This window comes from Staurois parvus, unplaced genomic scaffold, assembly GCF_062004578.1.
Source record: "Staurois parvus isolate SC_StPar_1 unplaced genomic scaffold, SC_StPar_1.0 ptg000783l, whole genome shotgun sequence".
Taxonomy (NCBI): domain Eukaryota; kingdom Metazoa; phylum Chordata; class Amphibia; order Anura; family Ranidae; genus Staurois; species Staurois parvus.
The window spans coordinates 853,149-880,086 of NW_028318579.1; the positions used below are offsets into that span (position 1 = coordinate 853,149).

Consider the following 26,938-nt stretch of genomic DNA (forward strand, 5'->3'; position numbering starts at 1 on the left):
TTAGTGAGGTCATTCATTCTTTGAAAAACAGGTGGCAATTATTGCCCTTATTTAAGGAAGGAAGGCAGCAAATGTTGTACATGCTGGTTACAGTGCATTTCTCTCTGAAATTCTGAGGAAAATGGGTCGTTCCAGACATTGTTCAGAAGAACAGCGTACCTTGATTAAAAAGTTGATTGGAGAGGGGAAAACATATAAAGAAGTGCAGAAAATGATCGGCTGCTCAGCTAAAATGATCGCAAATGCTTTAAAATGGCAACCAAAACCTGAAAGACGTGGAAGAAAGCGAAAAACTACCATTCAAATGGATAGAAGAATAGCCAAAATGGCACGGACTCAGCCAACAATCAGCTCCAGGAAGATGAAAGAAGGTGTGACGTTCCCTGTGAGGACTGTTACAATTAGAAGACGCCTATGTGAAGCCAAGCTATCTGCAAGAAGTCCCCGCAAAGTCCCACTGTTGGTAAAAAGACATGTGCTGAAGAGGTTACAATTTGCCAAAGAGCACATTGACTGGCCTAAAGAGAAATGGCGCAACATTTTGTGGACTGATGAAAGTAAGATTGTTCTTTTTGGGTCTAGTGGGCGGAGACAGTTTGTCAGACGACCCCCAAACACTGAATTCAAGCCACAGTACACTGTGAAGACAGTGAAGCATGGCGGTGCAAGCATCATGATATGGGGATGTTTCTCATACTATGGTGTTGGGCCTATTTATTGCATACCAGGGATCATGGATCAGTTTGAATACATCAGAATACTTGAAGAGATCATGCTGCCTTATGCTGAAGAGGAAATGCCCTTGAAATGGGTGTTCCAACAAGACAACGACCCCAAACACACCAGTAAACGTGCAACATCTTGGTTCCAGACCAACAAGATGGACGTTATGGAGTGGCCAGCCCAATCCCCGGATCTTAATCCAATAGAAAACTTGTGGGGTGACATCAAAAATGCCGTTTCTGAGGCAAAACCAAGAACTAGAGAAGAACTGTGGAATGTCGTCCAATCATCCTGGGCTGGAATACCTGATCACAGGGGCCAGAAGTTGGGTGACTCCATGCAACACAGATGTACAGCAGTTCTCAGAAACAGTGCGACTACAACCAAATATTCATGAAGTCATTCAAAGGAAAGCAAAATCTTCAAACATTTCTCAGTTTATATAGTGAATGTTTGAGTTTGTAAAGAAGAATACAAACACTGAGATTTTTTTGAACCGTCTAATATTCACTTTTCTTCAATTTTTTTTAGAGGAACAACACAAATTTGATGTATTTTTCTTCATGATTTGATTTGGAATAGAATGTGTTGTGTTCCCAATGCATTTGTGTGGATGGAAATAAAAGCTATTAGAAGAATTTTGAGCTTTATTCACTTTTTTCAACACAATGCTATTTTTTTGAACACAACTGTATATATGGTTTTGATTACTGATGCACTGAGCATAATACACTATTCAGTTGTTATATTGTTTTGGAGGTACACGGCGATATTGGATCATATTTTGGAATTATCACATTGAAGATTATATTTGGAAGGATTCACTGACACTAGAAAGGATTCATGATTTATATTTATACCATTACACTCTGTAAATGTCTGCAATGAGCGCAAAATTGACACTTTCCTGACATGCATCGAACAGCTTTGCCCTTTAGCAGATGTACAGAGGTGCTCTTAATTCTCGATGAACCCTCCTACATCTGCTCATATGCAGATGTTCACGCGTGCCAAAATGCATGGTGCAATTTAGCAAAAGGGTCGAGGACTTCTTTTGCTTGTTTTTCATGTGTAGGGCAGCCCTTGGAAATGATTGGCTACCCTGCAAGCATGGGAACACGCGAAAACGCGCACGCACTTTGTCGTACCTGCATGGTGTGAACGGAGCTTCAAAGTGTATATCAAACCAAAACTTTTTTTTAGTTTTTGATAGAGAAGAGGTGGGTTAACACCCATTGTTTTTGGTTTCTTTATCCTGTTGGAGAGATTACCCCTAAAGCGGAATCTGTAGCTGGTCCTGGAGGTTATTGGAGAGATTGCAGGTCAAATGCTATGCAAAAGCTGGCCACATGTTGGACAGCAGGTCCCCAACCAACATCTACTTGCAACAGAAATGGAAGATTGGCTAATACTTTTTTGTTTTTTATTATTATTATTATTATTATACAGGATTGTTTACAAACAATTTTTATTAAAGGATAAACAACAGTAACAGTATAACCACTTGGGGATCAAAACAGCTCAAGAAAAAGGGACATAGGTGAGAAACCATATTATAAGATACAAGCAAAAAAAAAGATAAATGCACGTACATGAATGAGGCAGTCAGTAAAAAATACAAAACAACCAAGCTGTCAACAAAGATTCCAAGCACATCTAACCATGATAGACCATCAGTCAGACAATAAATGCTGATGTGTTATCCAACCATCCCATTTTCTGTTGAACAAGTGCACGGTAATACTTTTAAAGAAAAATTAAACCCATTGATTTAAAGTGTTTGTACACCTCGGACATGAAATATCCATTTATAGTATGTGCTTGTCTCTATCCAGAGCACTGAGTATCATTTCTGTCTGCTGTCCCGTTCTTCTGCTATAAGCAGGAGTCATTTCTGAAGAGTTTTCCTGACACCAAGAGAAAAATGGTGACAGGAGGGCACAACCTGTGATTGATGGCCCATGTTCTGTTCCTGTGTGCTGTATGAAGGGGGGGGGGGTGTATCCCCCCATTTACTTACTCAGTCCTCCGCTCCTGAAGCTTCCTCAGTGCTGCTAAACTGGTCCCTGCAGCCTCTTCTCCTATATGTTCCAGCAGTCACAGGTCCTCTTTTGCAAACTAGGGCCCATAGCTATGGATGTCAAGGGAGAGTCCAAAACCTGAGAGTAGGAAAGAAGAGTGCAGCCCCGGCTTCTAGAGTAGCGGAAAAATCGGTTCTATTTTTTTTGTCCCCTAGACCAGGGTCTACAAACTTCCTAAGCAAATATCACGGGGGTTGGACTGGGGCAAATAGGAGTAGAAAACGCCCCAGCGTCAGTGGGATTAAGCAATGCCTCAGGCAGGAAAATTACATAATGCCTAGTCAGTAGAAAGAGGAATAGTGCCCCAATATTGGTAGTAATGAGTGGAAATCTGCCAGTAGTTGGTATAACAGCCATGGGCGGCCATTTTTAGCTTGGGTTTGTAGTCCCATGTGGCTGGCTGTTTGTGAGGATTCTGAGAGGTAGCAGAGACATGGAGCAGTGTATGGCTAGATGATGATATATTACAGTGTGCTGGAAACTGTTAGGTGTGTCAAGGTGTTGGTGGGCATATTTTAACTTTCCACCACCCACAGAGCCACCTGAAAGGAGATTAGAGCCATTGCTGACAGCTGAGTGAGCGGAGAGTGACAGCAGACCAGACAACACTCCAGAGGGATTTCCAGTTATAATTGTGTTATCTCTGAAATGCGCATACTGATTGCGCATCTGGTGAGTGCGCAGTCTTTTATCAATTTTGAATACACGATCACCTTTTGGATTAGCCCACCAGTTTTTTTGGGAATCCTTGTGATCTTCCATGCCCTTACCTACTGAGAGATTGAGGACTTTATGCTTTCATATATCACTTTATATGCATGTATAGTCACGACACAGTGACACGGATATTATCGTATATGTGAACTATATATTCTTGCACTTTATCTTATGCACCATGTTGGGTCACATGGAGTGACATGTATCATTCACATACTGAGTCACAATATCTGTTTATTCATTAGTGCTTTATTTATTGCATATATATGTTTTTTTGTACATGTTTATGTTGGATGCGTTATTTGTGACAATTTTATTTCAAGCGCTGCACCCATTGTTTACAACACTTTAAGCGAATGCTTCGCATGACTGTAACTTTTCTCCTGCCATTAAATGAGCTTTAATTGGATATGATTGTACATCTCCAATGATGGCCATTTTTGTGTTCCTCTGCTGCTGTCTTCCAGTTTCTTGCTGCCGTATCACCTTTCAGCTGCGGAGTAAATTGCCCGTTAACAGTGTTTCCAAACACATTACATAGAGTATATATTTTACAGCCCTCTTGGCTGCCTTTAAGACAGGGAGAAATATGTCGCTAGGAACAGGCATTTTATTTTGGTAATAAAGTTCACTCACGAGCCTGACCACTCTGGACCAACCACTCCGATGGTCATCCTGTAATGAAATTACTTTAGTGTTTACTTCATTACCCGTCGAGGTCAGGAGCCCAAACTCTCTTCTTGCAAATGAATTTGTGCCTTGCAGAGGACGTGATCAGCCACCCTCTTGTCCAAATTTTTGTTTTATTTCATGTCAAACAACATGAGGAATTGGGCCTTAAGGGGCCTTGGAGATCTGACAATGGCGTTTAAAGCCCAGGAGCCAAATTCGGCCTTGTACTTGGGCAGCACACTCGTATATTTCCCTGTCCCCTCTTCCAACGTCAAACCCGGAGATCAATAATTGAATTTGTTTCTTCAGCCTTTAGTCATTGGTCTGTCATGGTTCTGTCGTTCCTCGTCTGTATTAATTAATAATTAGCGGTGGCAGCCAAAATTATTTAGCAGTGTTGACATCAAACAGCGGCTCACAGACATGTCTGGGTTTACAGCTTGTTTTAAATTAATGTACCCACTGTGATGATAGAAGCAAATGCCAGCAGCACACGTGTTTGAGAAGGAGATTGAAAACTAGTTGTGGCTGGCTGTTGAGAATACTTTTAGTTTTTATATAGGCTAGCATTAGGGGATAAGCTCACTTGCACTGAACTTGGATCGCTATAGAGCAGGGGTGTCCAAACTTTTTTTCAAAGAGGGCCAGATTGGATGAAGTGAACATGGTGGAGGGCCGAACATTTTTCCGAACATTCTTTGAACCATTACAATTAAATGCAAATAAATTATTTTATGCCAAGTTAATTGCAAACGACATACTTTTCATTTCATAACATTAAGATCAACTGGCAGCTGAGTTTTCACAATGTATTGAAAATAAATTTAAAAAAACTTACCTGCACTAATGTGAAGGGTGAAAAAGGTAGCTGGAGCTGAAGTCTCTGCTCGGGAGGGGAAGAGAAACACACTTCACGCTGGAAGCCCGGCCCTGACGTCACCGCCCTCTGTCGCTCACAGCGCGGCGCAGTCACGCATGCGCACTGCTCTCAAGCAGAAGACTGTCTGCCACAGAAGGGAGGGCCGTGCGACAGCCGCATTTACACAGACCAGGGAGAACGCGCCGCAGTCAGGCATGCGCGCTGCCCTCTGCTCTCAAGCAGAAGACTGTCTGCCATAGAAGTGAGGGCCGTGGGAGGGCCACATTACACAGAGCAGGGAGGGCTGTTGGAGGGCCGTATTAAACCGACCCCCGGGCCGTAAATGGCCCGCGGGCCGGACTTTGGACATGCCTGCTATAGAGGTTAGCGTCAATCCATGCGTACTACCTGTGGGAACTTGCTTCAAATTGTAGAGCTTTGTTAACCACTTGCCGTCCGCCTGCTGTTTATAAACGGCAGGGCGGCAGCACTCCAGGGGCGGGTTGCCGTTCTTAAACGGCACCCGCCTTTTCTAGCTGTGTGCGCTCACTGGCAGCGCGCAGCACCGCGATCCGGTGCCCGCTGTGTCCTCTGGACACAGTGAAACACCGATCGTAGGGCGGGACCTCTGTACGAGGTCCCGATCATGTGATCACGGATTGGCCAGTCAGTGATCACATGCAAAGCAGTAAGCAAGATGTCACTTGTGACATCATTGCTTACTACGTGTGAAATCTGTGAATGATCACAGAGGTTAAATGGTACAGGGCTATTCACAACAGCCTTGTACCATGTGACAAGGTGTGACCAATCACAGCTCACACTCAATTACTGCAAGAATGCAGACATGCATTGCAGAAATGCAGAATGCAGAAATGATTGCTTTTACATTCTATATGGGTGTAAAAGCAATCACTGTAAAAAAAAAAAATCTTCACCACCCCCCACAAGTAGTACAGTGTCACCATGGTGACACTGTACTGTTAGGATGACAGTTTGTAAAAAAAAAAAAAACAAAAAAACCCCATAAATATTAATATAAAAAAATAAAATAAAAATGTAAAAATTTTTTAAAAAAATGATGATTTTTGCTTATAAACTAATTTGGCTTATTTTTTTTTTTTTTACTAAATATATAACGGAATACATTTTGGTCAAGATTTATGATGAAAGATTATTTATTTGCAAAATTCTATAAGAAAAAAACTTTTTTTCAAAATTTTTGGACTTTTTCATTTACATAGCAAAAAAAAAAAATCCCAGCGGTGAATAAATACCACAAAAATAAAGCTTTATCTGTCTCAAAAAAATGTTAAAAAATTCATATGGGTACAGTATTGCATGACCGCGCAATTGTCATTCAAAGTGTGATAGCGCTGAAAGCTGAAAATTGCCCTGGACAGGAAGGGGGTGAAAGTGACCGGACAGGAAGTGGTTAAACGCACACAGCAACTCGCTTTCTTTTTTAAGGCTTTTTAGCCCACTTCTATTTAAAGAAAATGTCCCGTCACATAAAGCTTCCCATGCAGGGGTATCCACCATCAAACACATGCAAATGAAAACCTCCTGGCTTGTACACAGGTTTTATGTCGGTCTCCTACAGACTCTTTCCAAAATATGGCTCTCGCACACAGCTGGCCACGAGCACGCAGCTAGTCAGTAGCACACAGCTAGTCTGGCTTCCACCTCTCCTGGGTGAAGTCCTCCTGACTCCAAGGCAGAGACCTCCTGTCTGCCGGGGTGGAGCCCTCCTGACTCCTGTCTGCCGGGGTGGAGCCCTCCTGACTCCTGTCTGCCGGGGTGGAGCCCTCCTGACTCCTGTCTGCCGGGGTGGAGCCCTCCTGACTCCTGTCTGCCGGGGTGGAGCCCTCCTGACTCCTATCTGCCGGGGTGGAGCCCTCCTGACTCCTGTCTGCCGGGGTGGAGCCCAGAACCCTGGTCCTGACTCTACAAAAGAGCCATGCACACCCGTGCAATCAGTGTAATGACCATTCCCAAAACCTGGTCCCAGGATTGGAGATTTCATCCCTTCCAGATCTCTTTGAAATCTCCAGGCTCCAGATCCCAAAACGGATTTAATGAATAAACGAGGAAACTGAAAAGCCAGTTTCCTCTGCAATACATCAACCCTCTGGAGCCCCTCAACCTGCCTGGTTGAGAATCCTGGGTGAAATAACTCTTCTACATCGTGACAGATCGCCACACTGTCACATACTGTAATACTCTGTGACCATTCCTTGTCCCGAACCAGGGCCTGGCATGTCGTGTCTGTTTGCACCATGTCGCACATGCCAGGTCTTGCCCTTCTGGCTATGGGTGGCCGCGTGTGTTGGTCACGTCTTGGCATGCAGGGATGCGTATCTCTGACACTGGGCATGCTCACAGGCATCGGAGAGTACTGAAAAGCCTTTCCTTATGTTGGCTGATGCTGTGTCTTCTTGCCATGCCTTGTACACTAGATTCCTTTTGTTCCTGATTCACCTGTTGCTGACCTGGTCTGTTTAACCTTGCTCATATCTGTTGTCCCGTTGCCAACTCCGACTGTCCTGTTACTCTTGTGCCTCCATCCTGCCTTGACCTCAGTTTGGAAACTGACCACTCTCTTCTATGGTGCCTGTCTCAGCTTCAGCCCGGACATAGACTATTCTCCGGCCTGCCACCTTCCTCGACCTTTTTCTGGACACGGACTGTGCCCTTGCCTGCCACCTGCATTGACTTCTGCTCATACTTTGACCTTCTGCTATTTTGCACCCTATCTCTGTATCATAGCCACAGCCCTGTTCCTGCAACCCCTTGCTAGGGCCCTCCTGATGACCTCGACCTGGTAATAGCTTGCAGCTAAGTGGCAGGGGGGCCACTAGGGTTGGGGTACACTCCTGACAGGTGTGGTAATGTACTTATTAATGATAAAAGTAGGTATTGTACTCACATAATGACAATAAAGTCAATGGTACATCGTGAACGAACCACTTTGTCCAATCCGCACTATGTGTCTGTCCATAACGGGAACTCAGGACCTCCAACAGACTGACGCGTTTCGAGGACTTGCCTCTTCCTCAGAGCCAACTCAACACATTTTTTAAAGGCAATGCACTAGGCCATTGCGCCCTCTGTTTGTTTTTATCTCTACTCTGTATATGTGGACTTTCCCGGTCTTTTGAGGGCAACAAGGCGTGCATATTCCAAGGAACTCGTGATGTGGTCCTATCCATACAGAGTCCATCCCTAAGTGCAGGAGTTTTTAACTTGCGCTCCGTGCCCTGAGTGTTGTAAAATTTTTTGTTCACTTTTTGTGAATGGCATACACTCGAGTACACCTTTCGCCTGTTATAAAATGACCTGAGCAGGTTGCACACATTTTTCTATTTCTTTAACCCCTCTGGCGGTATTCACGAGTGTAGCTCGGGGTAAAGTTTCAGCACCACAAGCGGTATCCCCCCCAAGCTACACTCGGGAATACACTGCAGCGTTGCTCCGGGATCTCTTCTGCACTTACCTTGTCCTGCGCTCCCGCGATGTCCCCCCTGCAGTGTCCCCGGCAATGTCCTCTGGCGGATGCCGGCATCTGTCTTCCGGGTTCTGTTCCCTGTGACGACGGGGCGTACGGGGGACGGAACGGCGGGAAATTCTAAAAATTTTAAAAGTGACATTCACTAAATACACTAACATCACATAGTAGAACATTCCTGTATCAAACCATTTCACATACATTTTGTCCCGAGTGCTTTGTCCGGCGCCCTGCCTGCATTTTTACTGTTCTTTCTGCCTGGAAACTGAGAAACGTCCATGGCGTCCAAAAAGCGTCCCTTTATGTCAAAATCGGTTTTAGACCGGCTAGAGAACAGCGATAGTAAATCAGAACCACTTGCAGAATTGAGTGATAATGATTCGTGGGGGAAATTCCTCATCAGACACTGAAAACGATTCTGCGACTTTGCTCAGCGATGTGCGAACTTGGCGCTCTATTTCACATTTCAGTGTTTTTGGTTTGATTATATTATTGAATTACATTTATTATATTATTATTATTTTTTATGATTATTTATTAAATTATAAGTTATGATTTTGTGTTTCAAATTTTATCATACCCGGGATGTTTACTAGACTCTTGTTCGGACAGATTTCAGTGAGTTATTCCTAAGAATTACAGGCCTACAATAAAAAAAAATACATATTTCCATGCAAAAAATGTACCGCTTTGAGCACAGAAATATGGACATAATCAGACCGCTAGGGAGGTTAATGACCTGGCCTATGAGTGCATTTAAATTTTTTATACTGTGGCCTGATCAGGAGCGGACTGACAACTCATGGGGCCCCCGGGCAATAGGGGATCATGGGGCCTTTGTGTCCTTGCTGAAACTCAAAAAAGCCTATGAAAAAGGTACCAGGGGCATCTTATGGGGCCCCCTCCTGACCCCGGGCCCTCGGGCAGTGCCCGAGTTTCCAAATGGTCAGTCCGCCCCTGGGCCTGATTGCAGTTTTCCATCTTGAGCCCCATAGCCGATATTTAGGACACGTTTATTACTTTGATGACACGTTTGTTATTTTGTATCCGCTCAAACTGGTTCTCTTTTCTCCATCACTCAAGGAGCCATTAAACCGAGCAGTTACAGCAAGGCATGATGCAGGAAAATGCATTTATGGATTAGTTAAGAGGAACAACTTTGTTACCGAAGGGATTGTTTGGACAGAGCGCAGTGTAATGGTGCGAAAAGATGAGCTGATTGGAACGGCGTGATTTGGTGCTCGCCATCCGTTGTGCATCTGCGCCGGGGTGCTGGTGGGTCTCGTTCATTAAACAACGTTTTAAGATGCCGTGAAATCCTTCGGCTTGTTAAATTGGCGTTTTCTTGTAATAGAAGCAGATTTTCAGTGCAGAAAGAAATCACCAGTATTTATATCAGGCTATGTCTGCTTGCCGCGTCTTTGTTTTTAAAGCTCCAGCTTTGGAAAACCCTTTTTGGATCCAGTCGCACTTTGACCTTTCCCTGCGGTTAAACCGCACCACCTCTCCGCAGGGAATCAGAAGTTCAGGTCTGCAGTCAGTTGGCGTGGTTCACATCACTCTTTATTAGACGTTCCTTGCCTCTCTGTACCCATGCTCTGATACTCCATAGTGATAGTAGATGGAAATGCTGCTCATGTAAGCCTTCAGCACCGCTCTAAGGTCATACCGCCGCAGGCATACCAGCCTTGTGTGCTTTCTTACTCTGAGATGTATGAATGAAGCTACACGCCGCGATTCGGGAAAGTTCAAACCAACTTTATTGTTCCAGCACGTCAGAGAACATTACACGCTACCACCCGTTTGTGACACATTTTGCCCACAACTGAGGCTTATGCAGGCCATAGATGGGTCGAAAATCGGCCAATTTTTCGGCTGAAAATAAAATCGGCCTATTTTCGGATCGTTAGTGGGCTATTTGTTTGGCCGTTTTTCTGTATTTTGGCAGATTTTTTTTATCGGTAAAGTTGGAAAAAAATCGGCCGATTTTGCCGATCGGCCGATTTTCGCGGCAATGATGGGCAAATCGGCCGATTTTTTTACCGATAAAAAAATCTGCGCATGAGCAGTGACCTGCAAGAGGAAGAAGAAGAAGATGAGGAAGAAGAAGAAGATGAGGATGAAGAAGAAGATGAGGATGAAGAAGAAGATGAGGATGAAGATGAAGAAGAAGAAGATGAGGATGAAGAAGATGAGGATGAAGAAGAAGAAGAAGAAGATGAGGATGAAGAAGAAGAAGAAGAAGAGGATGATGAAGAAGAAGAAGAAGAGGATGATGATGATGAAGAAGAGGATGATGATGATGAAGAAGAGGATGATGATGAAGAAGAAGAAGAAGATGATGATGAAGAAGAAGAAGAGGATGATGATGAAGAGGATGATGATGAAGAAGAAGAAGAGGATGATGATGAAGAAGAAGAGGATGATGATGATGAAGAAGATGAAGAAGAAGAAGATGATGAAGAAGAAGAAGAGGATGATGAAGAAGAGGATGATGAAGATGAAGAAGAGGATGATGAAGATGAAGAAGAAGAGGAGGAGGATGATGAAGATGAAGAAGAAGAGGATGATGATGAAGAAGAGGACAAGGATGAGGATGAAGAAGATGAGGATGAAGAAGTAGAAGAAGACGAGGATGAGGATGAAGAAGAGGATGATGATGAAGAAGCAGAAGAAAAAGAAGAGGGATGAAAAATAAGAGGAATTCCAGGCCGGCAAAAAGTGTCCCTGCAGAGAGCTCCGCTATTTCTTTGACAGTTCTTTGACATTTATAGCGGTTGCAACAATGTATCTATTTGTTTCCGAATAAAAACATCTGTATCATAAATGGATACAAATAGATACATTGTTGCAACCGCTATAAATGTCAAAGAACTGTCAAAGAAATAGCGGAGCTCTCTGCAGGGACACTTTTTGCCGGCTGTAGACGGGATGAAAATCGGCTTTTTTTTTTTTTTTTTTTTTTTTACCATTGCTGGTAACGTCGGCCGCTTGAACGACCGATTTTTCGTTTTTTAAAAGAAAAATCAGCTGTTTTTCTCCCCGTCTATGGCCTGCATTAATCATAGTACAATCGTGTTTTGTGATTAAAGTGTTACTAAACCCCAGGGTGGATAAAAATCAATGATTTTTGAAAAAAAATCAAAAAAATCGGATTTGTTTGTATTTAAATTGGATTTTTTTTATTTAAATCGGATTTTTTAAAATAAAATGCTTTTTGAGGAAAATATATCACCATCCAAAGGTTATTCCATCATGAAATAAAGATTCGTTTTTTAATTATGTAGAATAAGGCTGTATATGTTGAATTTTTTTGGTAAATAAATTCCATGAATCCATTCACAATGTCAGGCTCTTCCAGAGGTTTCTGTAAGATTATTGGGCAGTTTCTCTGCCTACAAGATATTATCACAGATGTTCGGTTTACTTTTGCAGTTCTCAAAACTGAATTTGACTCAGCGGAGATCACATGCCTCTTCTTCACAGCAAAAATGTTATAACATGAACAGAGTTAAGAAAATGACCTTAACCACTTGAGCTCCAGAGGATTTACCCCCCTTAATGACCAGGCCTCTTTTTGCTACTCGGCGCTGCACTAATTCAACTGATAATTGCGCGGTCATGCAATGCTGCACCCAAACGAAATTTACGTCCTTTTTTTCACACAAATAGAGCTTTCTTTTGGTGTAATTTGATCACCTGTGCGCTTTTTATTTTTTGCGCTATAAACAAAAAAACCACGAAAAGTTTGAAAAAAAACAATATTTTCTACTTTCAGCTATAAAAAATATATCGTAAACTCAAAGTTAGTCATAAATTTAAGCCAAAATGTATTCTGCTCCATGTTTTTGGTAAAAAAAATCCCAATAAGTGTATATTGATTGCTTTGTGGTGAAGTTATAGCGTCTACAAAGTATGGTATAGATACTGCAATTTACGCCATTTTTCTGCTATACATCGCTGCGCTAGTTTAACAGACAATTGCGCGGTCATGCAATATGGTACATAAATGAAATTTACATCCTTTTTTCCCCACAAATTGAGCTTTCTTTCGGTGTTTTTTGATCGCCTGTGCGGTTTTTATTTTTTGCGCTATAAAAAAAAAAGGCTGACAATTTTGAGGAAAAAAAACAATATTTTGGACTTTTTGCTATAAAACATGTCCAGTAAAAAAAAAAAATGCAAAAATCAAACTTAGTCATAAATTTCTGCCAAAATGCATTCTGCGACATGTCTTTGCTAAAAAAAAACCCAATACGTGTAAATTAATTGGTGTACATGAAAGTTTTATAGCGTTTACAAATGGCAGGAAAGATACTGGAATTTTTAGTTTTTTTTTTATACTAATAATGGCGGCGATCAGGGACTTATGGCGGCGATCAGGGACTTATGGCAGCGACCAGCGACTTATGGCGGGACTGCGGCAGACATTCTGACATTGGGGGGTACTGACTTGGGGTCACTGACATCCCCAAAAACACTAATACAGTGATCAGTGCAAAAAAAAAAAACCTGACACTGTACTAATGGCAATGGGGAGGAAGGGGTTAACTTTATTTTGCAGGGAAGGGTTATAGGAGTGAGGGGGAGTGTTTTACTAGGGGGCGGGGTGTGTACTGGGTGGGACAAGGCTGATCGAGAAAGAGAAACTGTTCTTTCTTGATCAGCTCATCCTCGAGCTCAGAAGGAAGTGACAGACAGCACAGCTACTGCAGCTGTGCTCTCTGTCACTGTTTGCCGCCGATCTCCGGGACATAGCCGCTAAGGAGCGGCTGTAACCCGGCGACTGACATCTGCGGCGGTGATCCGCGGGACAAATAGGGCGGCGGCGCGCCTCGCGCGCGCCCCCTATTTGTTTACAAAACACACGTCTTAAAACGTGGTTTTGCCTGTGAGTGCCACCCTGCCGCCGTATATGTACAGTGGCTGGGCGGCATGCGGTTAATCCTAACTTCTACAAACCTAGGAATACAGAATCAACCCCTTCAGTGCGAAGTTTCAAGAAGTTCAGTGAATAGAAGAGAAACAATATTTTTCTGATTGTTTGGAGTGGAATAGATCTGCACAAGAAGAAAGTGAAGCTAAGTGTGAGGAGGAGGGGCTGACAGTCTAAGTTTCTGAAAATGTATATATTTTGTTTAGCCAAATTGGTTCCCAAACATGGATGTTGAAGCAAATCACATCTGCTGGAATGTTATTGTTTCAGATGAATAAATCTATTTAAATTGTCATTATTAAGGTAATGATTATTTTTCTCCTTCCTAAGTACAACAGAAAAGTTGTCCAAATATGAATGATTAACCTATTAAACTGGGGATAAAAAAACTAATATGAAAAGTTGTTATTCTAAAAATCTTCATCTACTTGTATATTAAAGTTATACCAGCAAGAATTAGTCTTTATGTAGAAAACTGGGATTTACATCAAGCCTTACTGACTAGTGATATAAATCGTGATTTAAATCAAATCCACCCTGCTAAACCCACAACAGTACAATCAGTCTGTAGATGCAGTAAAGCATGCTTGTTATACTCACTATGGAACCTAAGGGGTTAATCGTCTACATTGTGTAAGAAGGATGTTTGATTCTGTCTTCTCTGCCCCTCCTCTTGTTCAAATGTCCACACTGATAAGACAGACTGAACCTGTAGCCCTTCTGCACATGCTCGGTTTAGTGTGTATTGCTAGAGAAGTTATTTTTTTCTTATGAAGAGTGCATGTGATCGGCATAGGGCCAATCAGCACTGTGCAGACAGAGGTCAGGGGTTCTGCATCCTCCTAGAGCAGAAAGAAAACTCCTACAAGCTTTATCCAGTGCTCATATGAAGTCACAAGACTGCTATATACTGCTGATTTGAAAAGGTATCTAGCAGTTTATAGTTAATAAAATAATTGCACTTCCATATTCTGTGTACCGTGGGAGACCAGATATAGTGAATGCTGGGTCCGGGGAGAGCAGATATAGTGAATGTTGGGTCCAGGGAGAACAGATATAGTGAATGCTGGGTCCGGGGAGACCAGATATAGTGAATGCAGGGTCCAGGGAGAGCGGAGTGAATGCAGGGTCCGGGGAGAGCAGGTATAGTGAATGTGGGGTCTGCGGAGAGCGGATATAGTGAATGCGGGGTCCGGGGAGAGCGGATATAGTGAATGTGGGGTCCGGGGAGAGCGGATATAGTGAATGTGGGGTCCGGGGAGAGCGGATATAGTGAATGTGGGGCCCGGGGAGAGCGGATATAGTGAATGCAGGGTCCGGGGAGAGCGGATATAGTGAATGCGGGGTCTGCGGAGACCGGATATAGTGAATGCGGGGTCCGGGGAGAGCGGATATAGTGAATGTGGGGCCCGGGGAGAGCGGATATAGTGAATGCGGGGCCCGGGGAGACCGGATATAGCGAATGCGGGTCCCTGGGACACCGGATATAGCGAATGCGGGTCCCTGGGACACCGTATATAGTGAATGCGGGGCCGAGGTTTAGTAACACTTTAAGCTCCTGTAAGGGACAAAATGCATCAGCAGGTGCAAATGTGGAGTGTTCTCTGATGTCTTGGGACAATAAAGTTGATTTTAGCTTTTCAGAACAGCAGTGTGTTGCATTATTCAAATGCTAAGACCCTAAGGGCCCTTTTACATGGGTGGCGGTAAAAACAGGCTGCTGAGCTGTGGTTTTAGCGTGACCTACCCCCCGAAACAATGCTGTACTCATGCCATGGTTGTGATGCTACGCTTTAATTTTAACTCTGCAGATCTTTTGCAATCATATGTACTAATGTCAGGGTCTTAAAATATTGAATTTTTTTGTTCTCAAAAAAGACATACTGTCAGTACAGCAGTTGACTCGTTTCAGCCCTGCCGGCTATATTCATAACCAGGGATTTTTGTCAGTGGGAACGTGAAGGAACGCAGTTCCAGCACTGAATGTATGTAATGGCAAGGGGTGCTGTAGGATCTATTGTTGCTGGCTGTTGGAGATCTATTGTCACTGAAGGGGATCTATTTTTGTGTGGTGGTCTGTTCATGGAGAGGTCTATTGTTGCTGGTGGTGGATCTATTGTTGATAGGGGTCAGTTATTGATGGAAGGGATCTACTGCTGCGGGAGGGGTCTATTGTCTATTGATGCTGACTGCCGGGAGATCTGTTGTAGCTGTTCGGGGTCTATTGATGCTGGGGAGGTATTTTGTTTTTGTGGATCAATTGTTGCTGGAAGGGATCTATTGATGCTGACTTCCGGGAGATCTGTTGGGGATCAATTGTTGCTGGAAGGGATCTACTGCTGAGAGAGGGGTCTCTTGATGATGACTTCCGGGAGATCTGTTCGGGGTCTATTGTTGCTGGGGTGGTATTTTTTGTTTTTGGGGGTCAATTGTTGCTGGAAGGGATCTACTGCTGAGGGAGGCGTCTATTGTCTATTGATGCTGACTGCCAGGAGATCTGTTGGAGGTCTATTGTTGCTGGGGTGGTATTTTGTTTTTGGGGATCAATTGTTGCTGGAAGGGATCTACTTCTGAGGGAGGAGTCTATTGTCTATTGATGCTGACTGCCGGGAGATCTGTTGTAGCTGTTCGGGGTCTATTGATGCTGGGGTGGTATTTTGTGTTTGGGGATCAATTGTTGCTGGAAGGGATCTACTGCTGAGGGAGGAGTCTATTGTCTATTGATGCTGACTGCCAGGAGATCTGTTGGAGGTCTATTGTTGCTGGAAGGGATCTACTTCTGAGGGAAGAGTCTATTGTCTATTGATGCTGACGTCCGGGAGATCTGTTGTAGCTGTTGGGGGGGGTCTATTGTTTCTAGGGTGGTATTTTGTGTTTGGGGATCAATTGTTGCTGGAAGGGATCTACTGCTGAGGGAGGCGTCTATTGTCTATTGATGCTGACTGCAGGGAGATATGTTTTATTTGTTGGGGGGGGTCTATTGTTTGGTTTGGGGGTCCATTGTTGCTGGAAGAATCTATTGTTGCTAGTGGGGATCTACTGTTGCTGGTTTTAGAGGATCTATTTTTCTGCTTTTCTTGTTATTAACAAATTCCATACAAACTATTCAGCACCACAAAATGATACTTGGCTCTGTATTCTCTAAAAGGAGCCGTACTGGGAGGTGAGTAGGGGGGCGGAAACATAAAGTGAATCAGAATGGGGGGGGGGGGTTCCTGCACCTATTTTTTGAGGGAAAAAAAGCCCTGTTCATAACCATTGAAAACTATTCATAACCAATCTAAGGAAAGCCGGCTCTCACTGCTTTGAACTGTCTTGTGTTTTTTTTTCAGACTTCCAGTGGGTACAAGGAGATGTGTGTGAAGTTCAGTTGATGGTTTACAATCCCATGCCCTTCGAACTTCGGGTGGAGACCATGGTGAGTTTCTGTTTTATTACGTTCTTTATTCCATGTAGTACAAAAAAATAACTTTTTTCTAAAGTCAATCAATCTATTGTCAAATGGCAGTACACCTCTGCTGTTGTTTTATGTTTTGTGCATGGATAGCTGATTATCTCTGAGAGCAAGACTGTCTCAATTTTACACAGGCTTCTAATAAGCAGGCAGGCGGTGTTAGGCTTCTTAGGACTCATGTACACTGCAGCTGATAAACTCACGTTTAGGAGCTGTTCAGAGTTTTTTTCAGCAGCCCCTGAACTCTCCCTAATGTTTTCCTATGTGTCCATGTACACATCGTCGTTTACAGTCGCTTTCAGGCATTTGAGTTTACAGTTGTTTTTTTTTAACGCAGAAAACTTGCGTTCAGCAGTCGATTTTATCAGCGTTTCAAGCGCAAAATCCTTGTGAATGTGGCAAATCGGGTTTATAAGCGTTTGCATTTGAAACATTTTTTTAACTCTTCCAGTTCCCGATGCTGTCCAGGGCCTTTTTTCATCATGAAAACAATGCATGCAAAGCATTTTCAAGCTACTCAAATGGACAAAACACTGAACACAGGATGTTCCTACCAAGCTTGTGTCACATTTTTATGACCAATTCATACCTCAGACCTCTCCCACCCTTGGAAACAAAAGATATGTTAATGACCATTCACACATCAAATTCCTCATGAAGACCCCCTGCCAGGTGGTGGGGTTTGGGGAGAGCTGATATAGTGAATGCAGGGTCCGGGAGAGCGGATATAGTGAATGCAGGGTCCGGGGAGAGCGGATATAGTGAATGCAGAGTCCGGGGAGATCGGATATAGTGAATGCAGGGTCCGGGGAGACCAGTTGTAGTGAATTCAGGGTCCGGGGAGAGCGGATATAGTGAATACAGGGTGCAGGGAGACCAGTTATAGTGAATGCAGGGTCCGGGGAGAGCGGATATAGTGAATGCGGGGTCCGAGGAGACCAGTTATAGTGAATGCAGGGTCCGGGGAGAGCGGATACAGTGAATGCAGGGTCCGGGGAGAGCAGATATAGTGAATGCGGGGTCCGGGGAGAGCAGATATAGTGAATGCGGGGTCCGGGGAGAGCAGATATAGTGAATGCGGGGTCCGGGGAGAGCAGATATAGTGAATGTGGAGTCCGGGGAGAGCAGATATAGTGAATGCGGGGTCCGGGGAGAGCGGATATAGTGAATGCGGGGTCCGGGGAGAGCGGATATAGTGAATGCGGGGTCCGGGGAGAACGGATATAGTGAATGCGGGGTCCGCGGAGAGCGGATATAGTGAATGTGGGGTCCGGGGAGAGCGGATATAGCGAATGGGGGGTCCGCGGAGAGCGGATATAGTGAATGCTGGGTCCGCGGAGAGCTGATATAGTGAATGCGTGGTCCGCAGAGAGCGGATATAGTGAATGCAGGGTCTGGGGAGAACGGATATAGTGAATGCGGGGTACGGGGAGACCGGATATAGTGAATGCGGGGTCCGGGGAGACCGGATATAGTGAATGCGGGGTCCGGGGAGACCAGATATAGTGAATGCAGGGTCCGGGGAGAACGGATATAGTGAATGCAGGGTCCGGGGAGAACGGATATAGTGAATGCAGGGTCCGGGGAGAACGGATATAGTGAATGCAGGGTCCGGGGAGAGCGGATATAGTGAATGCGGGGTCCGGGGAGTCCGGATATAGGGAATGCAGGGACGGGGAGAGCGGATATAGGGAATGCAGGGACGGGGAGAGCGGATATAGTGAATGCAGGGTCCGGGGAGAGCGGATATAGTGAATGCAGGGTCCGGGGAGAGCGGATATAGTGAATGCAGGGTCCGGGGAGAGCGGATATCGTGAATGCGGGGTCCGGGGAGAGCGGATATAGTGAATGCGGGGTCCGGGGAGACCAGATATAGTGAATGCAGGGTCCGGGGAGAACGGATATAGTGAATGCAGGGTCCGGGGAGAACGGATATAGTGAATGCAGGGTCCGGGGAGAACGGATATAGTGAATGCAGGGTCCGGGGAGAGCGGATATAGTGAATGCGGGGTCCGGGGAGTCCGGATATAGGGAATGCAGGGACGGGGAGAGCGGATATAGGGAATGCAGGGACGGGGAGAGCGGATATAGTGAATGCAGGGTCCGGGGAGAGCGGATATAGTGAATGCAGGGTCCGGGGAGAGCGGATATAGTGAATGCAGGGTCCGGGGAGAGCGGATATCGTGAATGCGGGGTCCGGGGAGAGCGGACATAGTGAATGCAGGGTCCGGGGAGAGCGGATATAGTGAATGCGGGGTCCGGGGAGAGCGGACATAGTGAATGCAGAGTCCGGGGAGAGTGGATATAGTGAATGCGGGGTCCGGGGAGAGCGGACACACACAGCCTCATAGTAAAACACACACAGTTAACCCTTTGATCGTTCCACATGTTAACCCCTTCCTGTCCAGTGTCATTAGTACAATGTCAGTGCTTTTTATTTGCTCTGATCTCTGCATTGTTGTCACTGAGGATGTCACTGACACCAAGTCAGTTCCCCCCCCAGTGTCAGAATGCACGCCGCAGTCCTCTGATAGCCGCCATTACTAGTAAAAAAAGAAAAATCCGGTATATATGCCGCCATTTGTGAACGCTATAACTTTCACATAAACCAATTAATTTTACACATATTGGGATTTTTTTTTTTAGCAAAGACATGGAGCAGAATACATTTTGGTCTAAATTTATGACGAAAATTGATTTTTAAAATTTTTTTACTGGATATGTTTAATAGCAACAAAATTAAAAATATTGTTTTTTTCCTCCAAAATTGTTGGGCTTTTTTGTTTATAGCGCAAAAAATAAACGCACAGGCAATCAAATACCACTGAAAGAAAACTCTATTTGTGGGGAAAAAGAGGACGTAAATTTAATTTGAGTGCAGCGTTGCATAACTGTGCAATTGTCAGTTAAATTAATGCAGCGCCGTAACGCAAAAAAGTGCCTTGTCAGGAAGGGGGGGGGGGACATTCTCCTGGAGGGCAAGTGGTTAATTCTGAGTATTTTAGTTTGTAATGGGCACACTTGTAAGTGTTAAATCTGACCTCAGTCTTGCACAGTTGTAGCGGCTCCTCTCCTGGACTGAAATTTCTTACTCTGATGCACGGCTGTCAAACTGGCGGCCCTCCAGCTGTTGCCAAGTCTCATGACTTTTGTTTTTTGATGCTTTACTCTTGTTTTTTGATGCTTCACTTTTGATATATATTGTTTCTGCTGTTTTGATATATTATGGTCTGAATATGTTTTCTTGTGATTTTTCTGTGATTTTTTTTTTTTGTACTTTATCCCAAGTAGACATGCGTTTTTTGTATATATTATTATTTAAATTTTGATTATTTACAAATGTGGCTTCTTAGCCCATATCTTCTTGGGATATTTACTCGCTTTTATCTGTGTTTGTGTATGTTATTTCATTTTTCATTTTACTTTTCATTTATAATTTTTTCATAATTATTTTTATCCATTATTGTTTTTCTCTTTCTTTGTTTCTCTTCCATTTCACTTTCCTTTTTCTTTTCCTCCTTCCTTGTTGTTTTCTGATATATCACTGTTTTTGATACAATGGTGTTATATGTTTTGTCACAATGTATTAGTAGGTGTATCCTCAGGATTCAGGAGTGCTGATTAGGACAGGTGTTCTTTATTAACCACATACCGCCCAGCCACTGTAGAAATATGGCGGCAGGGCGGCACGGCTGGGCAAAAGCACGTTTTAAAACGTGTGTTTTGTAAACAGATAGGGGGTTCGCGCGAGGCGCGCCGCCGCCGCCCTACCTGTCCCAACGATCACAGCCACGGATGTCAGTCGCCGGGTCACAGCCGGTCGTTACTGGCTATGTCCTGGTGATTGGCGGCAATCGCTGACAGAGAGCACAGCTGCAGTACCTGTGCTTTCTGTCAGTTCCCTGACAGCTCTAGGACACGCTGATCAGGATAGAAGAGTTTCTCTCTCCCAATCAGCGGTGTTCCCTGCAGTACACACCCCCGCCCCCTAGTAAAACACTTCCCCTCACACAGATAACCCTTTCTCTGAATAATAAACTTAACCCCTTCCTCCCCCATTAGTACAGTGTTAGTGTTTTTTTTTTTTTTTTGCACTGATCACTGTATTGGTGTCACTGGGGATGTCAGTGACCCCAAGTCAGTACCCCCCAATGTCAGAATGTCCGCCACAATCCTGCCATAAGTCGCTGATCGCCGCCATAAGTCGCTGATCGCCGCCATTATTAGTATAAAAAAAAACTAAAAATCCCAGTATCTTTCCCGCCATTTGTAAACGCTATAACTTTCACGTAAACCAATTAATTTATACGTATTTTTTTTTTTTTTTTTTTTTTAGCAAAGACATGTCGCAGAATACATTTTGGCAGAAATTTCTGACTAAATTTGATTTTTAAATTTTTTTTTACATGTTTTATAGCAAAAAGTCCAAAATATTGTTTTTTTTGTCTCAAAATTGTCAGCCTTTTTTTTTCTATAGCGCCAAAAATAAAAACCGCACAGGCGATCAAATACCACCGAAAGAAAGCTCAATTTGTGGGAAAAAAAGGATGTAAATTTCATTTATGTACCGTATTGCATGACCGCGCAATTGTCCGTTAAACTTGCGCAGCGCTCTATAGCAAAAAAATGGCGTAAATTGCTGTATCTATACCATAGTTTGTAGACGCTATAACTTCCACACAAAGCAATCAATATACACTTAGTGGGATTTTTTTTACCAAAAACATGAGGCAGAATACATTTTGGCCTAAATTTATAACCAACTTTGAGTTTACTATATATTTTTTATAGCTGAAAGTAAAAAATATTGTTTTTCTTCAAAATTTTTGGCCTTTTTTTGTTTATAGCGTGAAAAATAAAAAGCGCACAGGTGATCAAATACCACTGAAAGAAAGCTCTATTTGTGTGAAAAAAAGGACGTAAATTTCGTTTGGTTGCAGCATTGCACGACTGCGCAATTATCAGTTGAATTAGTGCAGCGCCGAGTAGCAAAAAGAGGCGTGGTCATTAAGGGGGGTAAATCCTCTGGAGGTCAAGTGGTTAACTAATACGGATCAGACAGCATTTTTGTTGTTTTCTTTGTTATGATTAAGCACGAGATCGTGTGAAACACGTTAACAGGTCCTGTATTCATGTCCTGGTATTGTGTGTCCTATGGATCAATAAATATACACCATATTCATCAATCCTCCGGTGTGCGGCTGACCGTTCTCCCTGTTACAAGTCCCATGAGGCATTACAAGATTGACCGTTACAAGCATGACTCCCAAAGGCAGAGGCATGATGGGACTTGTAGTTTCGCCACAGCTGCAGGGCCGCCATTTTATACCATTTTTTACAATTTTTGCCAGTTTGACACCCTCTGCCGGATGTCACTGCACACTGCGAGCTTCTCACAATGTGCATAAGAAGAAATCCTCTGGAGGGCAAGGGGTTAAACTTTAAATTTTTATTTCTAATATAAATATTGTATATATGTATAGAAAAAGTCTGAAACATTCATGTTAAATCTTCTAAAATGTAAAAAAAAAATAAGTTAAAATAAAAATTACTGAAAACCATTCAAGTTTCCCATTAAACACTTTCCGTCCGGCTGCTGTATATAAATGGCCGGACGGTGGCAGTCCAGAGGCGGGTTGCCGTTCATAAACTGCGCCCACCATTTTGGATTGTGCGCTGTGTCGCTGTACGGGACCTCTATGTGAGGTTCCGATCATGTGATCACTGATTGGTCAATCAGCGATCACATGAATAGGTGTAAGCAAGAGGTCCCTTCTGACATCATTGCTTATTACGTGTGAAATCTGTGAATGACCACAGAGATCACATGGTGCAAGGAGGGGCGGACTGACCATTTGGAAACTCAGGCACTGCCCGAGGGCCTGCGGTCAGTAGGGGGTCCCATGAGATGCCCCTGTTACCTTTTTCATAGGCTTTTTTGAGTTTGCGCAAGGACACAGGGGCCCCATGATCCCCTATTGCCAGGGGGCCCCATGAGTTGTTAGTCTGCCCCTGGGTACAAGGCTATTCACAACATGAGTCTTGTACCATGTGAAAAGCTGTGACCAATCACAGCTCACACAGTATTTCTCAATGGCTGCAAGAATGCATCCAGAGAGAAGAAATTACTGCTTTTACAGCCTTTATGGGTGTAAAAGCAATCTGTGTAAAAAAAAAAAAAAAAAAAATGTTCATCACCCCCCACAAGTAGTACAGTGTCACTATGGTGACACTGTACTGCTAGGGTGACAGTATGTTGAAAAAACAAAAACAAAACCTATATAACAATATAAAAAAAATAAAAATGTAAAAAACTTTTTTTTTAAAAATTATAATTTTTGGTTATGAACTAATTTTTTTTACTAAAAAGATAACTGAATAAATTTTGGCCAAGATTTATGAAGAAAGATTATGTATTTGCAAAATTTTATAAACAAAAACCCTTTTTTTTCAAAATTTTTGAACTTTTTCGTTTATATAGCAAAAAAAAAAAAAAATCCAGTGGTGAATAAATACCACCAAAATAATTTTATCTGTCTCAAAAAAATACTAAAAATATCATATGGGTACAGTGCTGCATGACCGCGCAATTGTCAATCAAAGTGCAACAGCACTGAAAGATGAAAATTGGCCTGGACAGGAAGGGGGTGAAAGTGTCCGGACTTGAAGTGGTTAAAGGGGGCCCGGGTGTATGTGTATAGTGGACCACCCGGGTAATGGACATGTCTTTTGGCAGTGGAGCCTTGCCTGTATGATTGTCTTTGCATCTTCTAGATTGTAAGCTCCCAGGATCAGGGCCCTCCTATCCCTCTTTCCCTCTTGTATTGAACTGTATTGTTGCTGTATTGTCTCCCGTTATATTGTAAAGCGCTGAGCAAACTGTTGGCATGATATACCGTATTTTTCGCTCCATAAGACGCACCTAGGTTTTAGAGGCAGAAAGCAGGAAAAAAAAATTCTGAACTAATGGACTGCAGACATAGTACAGGAGATGACCAGAGACTGCGGACACAGTACAGGAGATGACCAGAGACTGCGGACACGGTACAGGAGATGACCAGAGACTGTGGACACGGTACAGGAGATGACCAGAGACTGCGGACAGCACAGGGATGACCAGAGACTGCGGACAGCACAGGGATGACCAGAGACTGCGGACAGCACAGGGATGACCAGAGACTGCGGACAGCACAGGGATGACCAGAGACTGCGGACAGCACAGGGATGACCAGAGACTGCGGACAGTACAGGAGATGACCAGAGACTGCGGACAGTACAGGAGATGACCAGAGACTGCGGACATAGTACAGGAGATGACCAGAGATTGCGGACATAGTACAGTAGATGACCAGAGACTGTGGACAGCACAGGGATGACCAGAGACTGCGGACAGCACAGGGATGACCAGAGACTGCGGACAGCACAGGGATGACCAGAGACTGCGGACAGCACAGGGATGACCAGAGACTGCGGACAGCACAGGGATGACCAGAGACTGCGGACAGCACAGGAGATGACCAGAGACTGCGGACAGCACAGGGATGACCAGAGACTGCGGACAGCACAGGGATGACCAGAGACTGCGGGCAGCACAGGGATGACCAGAGACTGCGGGCAGCACAGGGATGACCAGAGACTGCGGGCAGCACAGGGATGACCAGAGACTGCGGGCAGCACAGGGATGACCAGAGACTGCGGGCAGCACAGGGATGACCAGAGACTGCGGGCAGCACAGGGATGACCAGAGACTGCGGACAGCACAGGGATGACCAGAGACTGCGGACAGCACAGGGATGACCAGAGACTGCGGACAGCACAGGGATGACCAGAGACTGCGGACAGCACAGGGATGACCAGAGACTGCGGACAGCACAGGGATGACCAGAGACTGCGGACAGCACAGGGATGACCAGAGACTGCGGACAGCACAGGGATGACCAGAGACTGCGGACAGCACAGGGATGACCAGAGACTGCGGACAGCACAGGGATGACCAGAGACTGCGGACAGCACAGGGATGACCAGAGACTGCGGACAGCACAGGGATGACCAGAGACTGCGGACAGCACAGGAGATGACCAGAGACTGCGGACAGCACAGGGATGACCAGAGACTGCGGACAGCACAGGAGATGACCAGAGACTGCGGACAGCACAGGGATGACCAGAGACTGCGGACAGCACAGGAGATGACCAGAGACTGCGGACAGCACAGGAGATGACTGCTGACCTATGGGGAAGAGGGGGGGGGGGGTTCCTGAATTTGACAGGTACCCGCTCTTACTACTTTGTTCTTCGATCTTACCTGTTCCTCTATCCAGCGGCGCGCTGTCTTCCCGGCTTTGTAGTGTCGGCGCTGGGCTTGACAGCCGGGTGCCCAGTGCGCATGAGCGAGAAGCACTTGCCTTTTGTGATTGGTCCGGCGGCTTCTGGGATCTGTCATGTGTCCCAGGTACCGCCTTACCATTCACAAAAAGCACCGCTTCTTGCGCTTGCGCACTTGGCACCCGGCTGTCATGCCGAGCGCCCACACTACAGAAGCCGGGAAGACAGCGCGCCGCTGGATAGAGGAACAGGTAAGATCAAAGAACAAAGAAGTAAGAGCGGGTACCTGTCACATTCAGGAACCCCCCCCCCCTTCCCCAAAGGTCAGCAGTCATCTCCATAAGGTCCCGCTGCAAAGCTGAGCGGCCGGCCCGGTATTCTGACACGGCGGCGGTGGAAATACCGGACCGGCCGCTCCATATTCGCTCCATAAGACGCACTGACATTTTCCCCCCTTTTTTGGGGGGAATAAAGTGCGTCTTATGGAGCGAAAAATACGGTAAATCCTGTATAATGATAATAATGTCTCCAACTGCTGTATCAGGAACATTTTATATTTTGCTTCTTACCAAGGCTTTACTTGGCGACTCCACATTTGAACAGAGTGATGGAATACGACACAGAACTGTTAGGCTAATAATAAATAATCGCCTCGCCGGGCGTCTATATCAGGCAGGTTCATTTCAAGCTCTGGGGCCTCCTGATAAAGCTGCTTGTCAGGTTTTTATGGTGTTTAATGATAAGTACGGGGCCGAGCTTTCACAAGAGATACCTATTCTGCCGCATCTCTGTATACGGTGAACAAGGGAGCGGTTAATGTAGCGGTCATCATTGTGACACATTTTTTTTATTGTCCTGTATTGTCTTCAGAATTCCTCGGTGACCTCCTATTCCTAGAACTTCTAACCAAGTTAAAATAATGCCCAATAAAGCAGATTATCTCCAGCAGAGGCTGTTTATAGCCCGCGGTCATGCCCTCGTTCCCCCCCCCCCCCCCGTAGGGTCTCAGCGCGAAGCCTCAGAACGCGGACGTCACCGGTCTTAATGGTCTGGTAATAGATGTCATTCCTTGTTATAGCTCCTATAAGCACTTTCCTTGCCTGTGTTTGTGACAAGGATGGAAATATCACACAGGGGGTCACAGTGACCAGGGAGATCGCTGACAATGTCACCAGAGCCCTTTGTAGCTATTTCTGTTATTTTTTTTGTCATTTTCGGTATTAATCGCCGGCGGGGAGGTCTTTTTCCCCCATCTCGTTTTTGCCATTTAACTGTTTGCTCTCTTGCAGCTGGGTATGACTGTCCATTGCCAAGTGAAAGTCCTGGAGGAAAAATAATTTACAGCGCAGTTTTTATAGTGGTGTTTTATGTATTTCCTGTGTCTTCTTCTTTTTTTTTTTTTTTTTTGTAGACTGAAAATGGTGAAGGTTAAAATTTTTTTTTTATTTTGTTAAATATTAAAATTTGCATATAAATATTATAAGCTCCTCTCTACACATTTTCCTCTGTCTCTCTTCTCCTTCTGATATTAAAGCGGAGCTCCACCCAAAAGGGGAAGTTCCGCTTTAAGGACTGCTCCCCCGCTCCCCATTAAGGATTGGCACCTTTGGGGGGGGGGGGGAGCAGGTACCCGAAATTGACAGGTACCCGCTCCCACTTCCGGT

The 26,938-nt window shown here is 44.5% G+C and overlaps 1 protein-coding gene across 1 annotated transcript in view; it reads left to right on the forward strand.

Annotated features, from left to right (window-relative positions):
- Positions 1 to 26,938, forward strand: part of TRAPPC9 (trafficking protein particle complex subunit 9) — an 875,381-nt gene that overhangs the window by 104,911 nt on the left and 743,532 nt on the right. Inside the window, exon 11 of the mRNA XM_089654645.1 lies at positions 16,829 to 16,914. Within this exon, the coding sequence (XP_089510771.1) occupies positions 16,829 to 16,914 (86 nt within the window). The remainder of the gene's footprint in view (positions 1 to 16,828; positions 16,915 to 26,938) is intronic.